At 51.8% G+C, this 6,935-nt stretch overlaps 1 protein-coding gene across 1 annotated transcript in view; it reads right to left on the bottom strand.

Moving 5' to 3' along the window:
- Window positions 1-1,794: 1,794 nt before the first annotated feature.
- TXLNA (taxilin alpha) overlaps window positions 1,795-6,935 on the bottom strand; it is a 12,730-nt gene continuing 7,589 nt past the window's right edge. Inside the window, exons 7-12 of the mRNA XM_007468709.1 lie at window positions 6,052-6,246; window positions 4,176-4,295; window positions 3,865-3,939; window positions 3,261-3,353; window positions 2,851-2,946; window positions 1,795-2,121 (exon numbers count right to left, since the gene is read on the bottom strand). Of these exons, the coding sequence (XP_007468771.1) occupies window positions 1,795-2,121; window positions 2,851-2,946; window positions 3,261-3,353; window positions 3,865-3,939; window positions 4,176-4,295; window positions 6,052-6,246 (906 nt within the window). The remainder of the gene's footprint in view (window positions 2,122-2,850; window positions 2,947-3,260; window positions 3,354-3,864; window positions 3,940-4,175; window positions 4,296-6,051; window positions 6,247-6,935) is intronic.

The raw sequence follows: 6,935 nt of genomic DNA, 5'->3' as shown, positions 1-6,935 counted from the left end.
TTAGCAGGGAATACTCCGAAGCAGATTAGTGGTACCTACCATGGGGGGAAGAGGCGAAATGCTGTGCCATTCATTTGCCATCTCTGGTCTAAGTCCTAACGTAATTCAGGAGTACTTAACACTCTTCATGACCTAATTATCTGAGGGATTTAAGTTAAGGGCTGAAAAGAGCGGGCTATTTGTGGAAGATGAAGGGACTTAGAAGATAATGAATTAACTTCAAGGAAATACAGCAAGAAGCAACAACTTAACCCTCCGATCCATCTTGGTCTGTGGCTCCCTCAGCTATACTGAAGCTGAGGCCGAGCTGGAGATGGGGTTATAGGCCCCCAAACGCAGCGCAGCCCTGCTTCCTGACCCAAGACTCATTCTGCTGTTCCATAACATTGTTCTGTACAAAGACTGACTAATACACTGGCAAGTTTGCCACCAGCAGGACTTTCAGAGTATAGAGTAGCATGTATGACGGGTGGGAGTGGGGGTAGAGAGGAAAACAGACACAACTATCTGCAGCCATTCTGTGGACTTCTGGGGCTCAGTCAATGGCTGAGTCTCCTTCTTACCCATTAGCTGTCAGATAAGAGCTGGGGGCTCCCACACAGGAAGAAGTGGGATGTCAAGGGGAACATATCACAGCTCTTACTACTTGGGCAACAAAATCACGGCAAACCTCAAAAGAATACACATTGGTGGTGTGGGTGCAGGAAGCAGAAACAGACTCATGAAGCCAAAGGAACAGTTAGACCTGGGGCCCAGCAACTGCTGCATGGAGACAGTGGTGGTGGCATCAGCAGTGGCCTCCCAGGATTGTAAGCTTGTGACAAAGCCATCAGAAGCCCTTTCCTTTCTCTCACTATAAACAAACAATCTGACTTCATCAAGCAGGAAACCTGAGCACCAACATGGCAAAGGTGCCAGGTGGGGTGGTGAGGGGGTGGGGCACTGGAGGCCAGGAACCCAGGCACCACCACCATAGCACCCCTTCTTCCTCAGAAGATCCTCAAAACAAACACTGTCATGTGCAAAACCGAAACAAAAACAAACAGAAAAAAACCCAAAAACCTTCAGAAAGAATCCTTTTGGTGATCTCTTGTCAATCATTTGTGCAGGCTACAGAGGCACCTGTGAATGATAAGGCTACTGCGAAGCATCATTGGCCTGGTCCTGGCACTACCGGAGCGCAGGGGAAGCTGAGGGGCTCCCTACCAGCACATCATCCCGCACACAACATGCTCCAGGTCCCTTGTCCTAGGTAGGGAAGCAGTCTGATCACTGGCTCTGAGTGCCTTGTCAATGCTCTGCCTGGCGACCCCTTTTCCAGGTTAAGAGAAGCAAAGGAGCTTCCAGGAGAGCTAGGAGAGCCAGAGCTGCCCAAGTCCCACTAACAGGAGAACACAGTCATGGCCTGGGTGTGTCACCTGTCATGAGCCCTGAAGGTAGCAGGGAGGGAAGGGCTGAGCCTCAAATTGGGCAGGGAAACGCTCAAATCACTTCTCCTGCCAGCTTACTGTGACGGCAGCCACAGACGACAACTCCGCTTTAAGACTCTTCAGCTCACAGAAGAGCCACTGACTTCATCTGTATACACCCCCACCTCTGATGCAAGCCCGTTTTACACTTACAGATATAAATGTATGAGGCCTTGCACATATGCCATATGTACGTAAAACTGACCCACAAAATCCAAAACTGCAAAGAGTCAGATGGCAGCCAGGTCACAGCACCCTGGGCCTCAGTGGCGGGAGCCTCACATGGGCCAGGCCTGGCTGGGCTGCTCGCTCCCTTCCCAGCTCCCTAGGCAGTGATGGAGGCGGGTTCCTGGGGCCCAGTTTGGCCTGATGCTTCCATGCTCGGTGCTCCGGGGCAGCAAGGAGCTTCTGTGACCCTTGGGGAGCTAGGTGCTTGGACCCTGGGCCCCTCGCCACCCTGTTCCTTGGAGGTATTGGCAGCCTCTGGCCTTCGCTCAGGGCCGCTGTCAGTGAGGGGGGCCTGGCCTCCAGCACTTAGGTCCTGCACCCTCTTGTTCAGGTCATTGCGCTCTGACTGAAGTGCCCGACACAGCTTCTCCAGCCGCTGTATTTTCACCTGCAGGCCCTCCAGCTCTTTGTCCCGGAGTGTTTTCTAGGGAGAGACATAGGGCCTTCAGTTCCATGTCATCAACGCCCCACCCAACACTGCCACTTGGTAGTAAACATTCACACTTTAACAACGCTGGGCACCGACCAGAGTAAAAAAGCTGGCCGCTTTCAAGTAAACAGCCTTGGTTTATGCTGAGACTTGGCTGTCGGTTGGGGGCAGTGTGGTGTAGAGAAGGGGCATGGTTTGGAGACAATGGATTCCTCTGTTTATCCACCAGATGGCCTTAGCAAAGTACTTGGCTTTTGAGCCTACTGCCTTATCTGTTAAACTGGACTACTAATGTCACCCTCACAGATCTCAAGAGAGCTCAATGAACTGGCACATCTAAACACTCAGCAGGGTCTGGCACACAGCAGCCTCTCTGTCAATTAGTTATTTTCTCCTCCAACATCTCAAGCCACAAAATCAAATTATCTGGGCGATTCTGCATCTGCTTGCAAGCTATGCGCATCACTGGCACCCCTTGTTCTTTCTGCTCCTTTCCTCCTTTCTTCCATCTGCTCTCTTTGCTTCCCCTACAGACCTATCACTAAGCTCACCACCTCCCTCGGGGAGACAGCCGACAGTGCCTTTGGACTTGGATGGACATGTATGTGAATCCCAGCTCCACCTCACGGCAGCTGCATCACTTCTTGGTACAATGTACAGGAAAGGGCCCAGTACTCAAGAGCCACACACCCCCAGCCCAGATGCAGGTCACACTCTGCCCACCTCCTCGGCCATCTCAAGCAAGGCCTTGTTGCTGCTCTCCCACCGGGACCGGTACATGGTGGTTTCTTTTTCCAGCTTCTTGATCTTCTTAGTCATCTGGGTTATGTGACACATAAAAGGAAATGGTCGGGGGCCAGGCTGTCTGTGCATCTGTGTCTCCAAAGTGGGGAACGATCCCAAGGGGGCAAGGTATTACTGGGCGCAGTCAGTGCCCTCTGTGCCACCCCAGGGTGTCTCCAGTTAAATACAGCCCACCCAGACCCTACTTATGGTCTCAATCACGCTATTACTGTAAACAGCTCCCCGTGAAGCACTCCAGGGAGGGGGCTTCCTGAAGGCAGGCCCAGTGTTCAACTCTGAATGAAGCTGCTTATGCCCCTGCAGCCACACCCAGTCTGGACCACTGTTACCTTTTCCATCTCCTGTTTGAATGTGGTGAACACCTCACTGCTTTTGGCAAGTGTGTTCTGGAACTCTTCAAACTTCTCCGTGTACAGGGCAAGCTGGGTGAGAAAGAAGCCCACAGGTAAGACTGGGTTTCTCTGGAGGGCACTTCTGGTCAACACACTCAGACTCACCCTTGGCCCTTTGACCCAACCACTCTCTTGAGATACCAGTTTTCTTTAAAACAAAACAAAAACCATGTATTTGGAAGGATATAATCTAAAATGTTAAGCCTAAAAAGTAGGATTTGGGGGTGACTTGTATTTTCTTTTATGTTTGTTTTCAAACTTTTCTTCCAGAATGAAGTCTAGCTAATGTAATTGAAATCACCCATTCCGTCCCCACCTCCTCAAAAGCAGCACAATTCTGACTAGGAGCCGAGTACTTTGAGCTCACCTAGCCACCTGGTCACCACCACACAGGTGCTGGGAGGGTCCGGGGAGAACAAAGTCTTAGGAAGGTCACACAGGAGTCAAGGTGGTCCTAGAATGAGGGTTCCATTTCCCTCCCCACAGGATGGGGCTCAGCGTGGGGACCACGAAGGCACAGGGGGAGGCTACACAGTCTCACCTGCTGTTTCAGGTGGGTCTCCTGCTGCTTCATCAGCTCGCACATCCTCTGGGACTCCACAGCCTCTTTGAGGAGCTATTTCCGAGACAGGACCCCAGATCCCATCAGAAGCCCCCAGAGGCTACGTCTGGATTTTCTTCACCACACGCACCATAACCCATCAAGGCTTCCTGCTCCCAGACTGGTGTCTGAGGAAGCAGTGCCCTGGTCTGACCAGACAGCAACCTTCTCCCGTACAAACTTGACTATAAGCTGAGCCAGAACCCAACCTGCCTCCTCCCAGACCCCCACCCCTGGGGCCTGAGCCTCACAAAATCCTTCTCCCGCTGGTGCCTCTCCTCTGCCTCCTTCAGCATCTCCTGGGCCTGTTGGAGCTTGGCGTCCACCAGCTGCTGCTGTAGGTCCTTGTGTTTGAAGACTTTGTCAATGTGCTGCAGGAAAGCATCATGAGAGGGGTCCATCTGTCAGGAGCTCCCTTTCTCAGGGAGGCCCAGTGGCTGCAGGGATGCCCCATGTGCAGAGACCAGGGCACTGCCAGCCTACCACCTCAGTCTGACATGCTGGACTCCCACGTGTCCTATAGGATGTGGGCCCCAAGTCCCTGGAAGGTCTACTGCCCAACCTCACCTTGTGTCTTTCCCACTGAGTCACTCTAGAGCGAGCACAGGGGTTTAAGGATGAGATCAGCTCCCAGGAAGCCAAGTAATAAATACACTCCAATCTCTAGCCTTAAGAAAGATTACGTACTCCATTGGACTGAGAACCCTTACTTCTGGAGCCCAACTCCCTTGTAAATGAGAAGGAAGGGCAAACACGACTTCTCTACCAACATAACAGCTGAGCTCAGTTGGCAGAGATCTGCTGTAACTGTAGGTGAAGATCAGATGTGTGGATCCCAAGGAATGGCTGTCCTGACTGCTGGAGGAGCCCCGGGAACTGGGACCAGGTGAGAAAACAGTGACGGAGAGAAGGTGATGAACGTGAGTGCTGCTACTTCAAAGGTCAAAGCAACTGAAAACGGGGAGGTGGAGAATGGGATGTATTTTCTGGATGGGGGAAGAGAAGGTGGCTTCGAGACACGTCTAGTTTGAGACATGATGAATTTCAGTCACCTGTGATCTATGGTTGGGAGGCTTGTGGGGCAGGATGGGAGTGCCTGAATCTGACTGGGGACAGGGTGCACCTCCACTCCCACAGGGAGAACCAGGGGGAAAGGAGAGGGAAGAGGAAGAGGGGCCTCAGCTACTTGAAGTAGGTGCCTCACTCTGGTGGCTCAGGAAGCCTCCGTATCTCTCAGTGCTGAGGGACAAGAACCAAACCAACTCCTCTCAAACCAGCCTTCATCCCAGAGGATGAAGCACAGGAAAAGAGGTGGGTCAGGGAAGGCCCCTCCAGGCCCTGCACACGTGATCACTACACTGGACTGTGAGGGCAGAGTCTTGCCCATCCCACCCACCACCACACCCCATGGTCTAGGAAGGGGCCTGGTCCAGCCCTGTAAGGTAGCTGCCAATCTCCCTGTTCACAACATTTAAGAAACAGAAGCCCAGAACGCCAAGTGACTGGCGTGTGGGGACCCAAAGAGAGGGATCTGAGCGCCTGGGGCAGCAACCAACACCTGCCAAGGGAGTGATATCCTGCCCTTTCAAGTGGCAGGGGCAGCAGAGCAGCAAGTAATCAGAGGACACAGCCCCTAGAGTCGATCACTGAACACAGTTCCAGCTCCTCAAATTCTAAAATACTCTGAAAACTGAAATTGCCCTAAGCAAGCAGATAAACTTGTAAGGCTAATAAGCATTGTAAGGTTAATTATAAACCTAGGCGAGAATACTCAGAAGTTTTATTGCATAAGCATTAACGTGTCTGATTTGGGGGTGCTGCCACAAGGCCCTGCTGGGGGTGCTACGTAATACCCAGTCCATGAACATAACTCTAGTCTAAAACGTGGACAGTTCTAATTCCAAAAGACACCTGGCCTTACTGTTTAGGACGAGGTGCTGTGGACCCGCGATTGTGTGGCAACAGGCGAGTCTCTTCTCAACACCTCAGCCCTCATCAACATGAGGATGTACAACATCACTCCCCTCCCGAGGAAAGGAGGGAGAATGGGTGAAGGGATGAAGCCCAGAAAGCGCTACCTGGCACCGGCATCCACCCAGAACCCACAGTCCCCTGGCGACCCCTCACCTCCTCCCGTAGCTCGTACTGCTCAATCAGCTTCTTGAGCCTCTCAGCCAGCTCCACATTCTCCTGGCGCAGCTTGGAATTGCGCTCATTGTGCTGTTCCATCTGCAGCTGGATGTCATTCAGTGTCACCTGGAAGTGCGAGGTCACCTCCTTGCGTTTCTCCTCCTCCTCCCGGGCCCGCTGCACGCCTTCTTCCTGGGCAGAGAAGTCAGCCCCAGCTCCTTCATCCACTGTCCCCTGGCCAGACTCACAGGGCTCCCCCACCAGTTCAGGTATGTTCTCTCCCAGTAGCCCTCCCTGCTTTCCAAGTGAGGAGTAGCCAGGATCCAAAAGGTCATGCAATGGGGGCTCCTAATGGACCCCTCTGTATATCGGGTGACATCGAGCCAGAGACTCCCTAGAAAAACGCAGGCATACACGTAAGTGCCTTTCTAAAGAAATCTGGATTTCCTGAGGCCTACTCTTCCAGGCCTCAGAATAGGATTTGGAAGACCTATCTGTCTCAGTTTAATGTGCTTCTATCTCTGAACCACCGCCCCCCCGACCAAGTAGTTAAAATTCAGTAATTCCCAGGGTTGGCAGGGCTGTGCAGAATTAGGCACTCAGACACACTGTTGGTGGGAAGGCGACCTGGCAAAATCTATTAAAATTTGCATATTCTTCAACCCAGACATTTCACTTCTGAGATTTATCCTATGGATAAATTCCATGTAATTAGCCAGGGATATATATAACAAGAATTTTCACTGTAGCTCTATACATGTAACAGTGAAAAATTGGAAACGACACAAAACACATTAACTAGGGTACTATCAGATGCAGCATATCCATACAATGATGCTGTTAAAAAGAATGAGATAGGCTTATAAAACTGATAGGGAAAG

Source organism: Lipotes vexillifer, unplaced genomic scaffold (genome assembly GCF_000442215.2).
Source record: "Lipotes vexillifer unplaced genomic scaffold, Lipotes_vexillifer_v1.1 scaffold1261, whole genome shotgun sequence".
In the NCBI taxonomy this organism is placed as follows: Eukaryota; Metazoa; Chordata; class Mammalia; order Artiodactyla; family Lipotidae; genus Lipotes; species Lipotes vexillifer.
The sequence above is the reverse complement of the archived record's forward strand: the minus strand, read 5'-3'. Positions and strand labels throughout refer to the sequence as shown.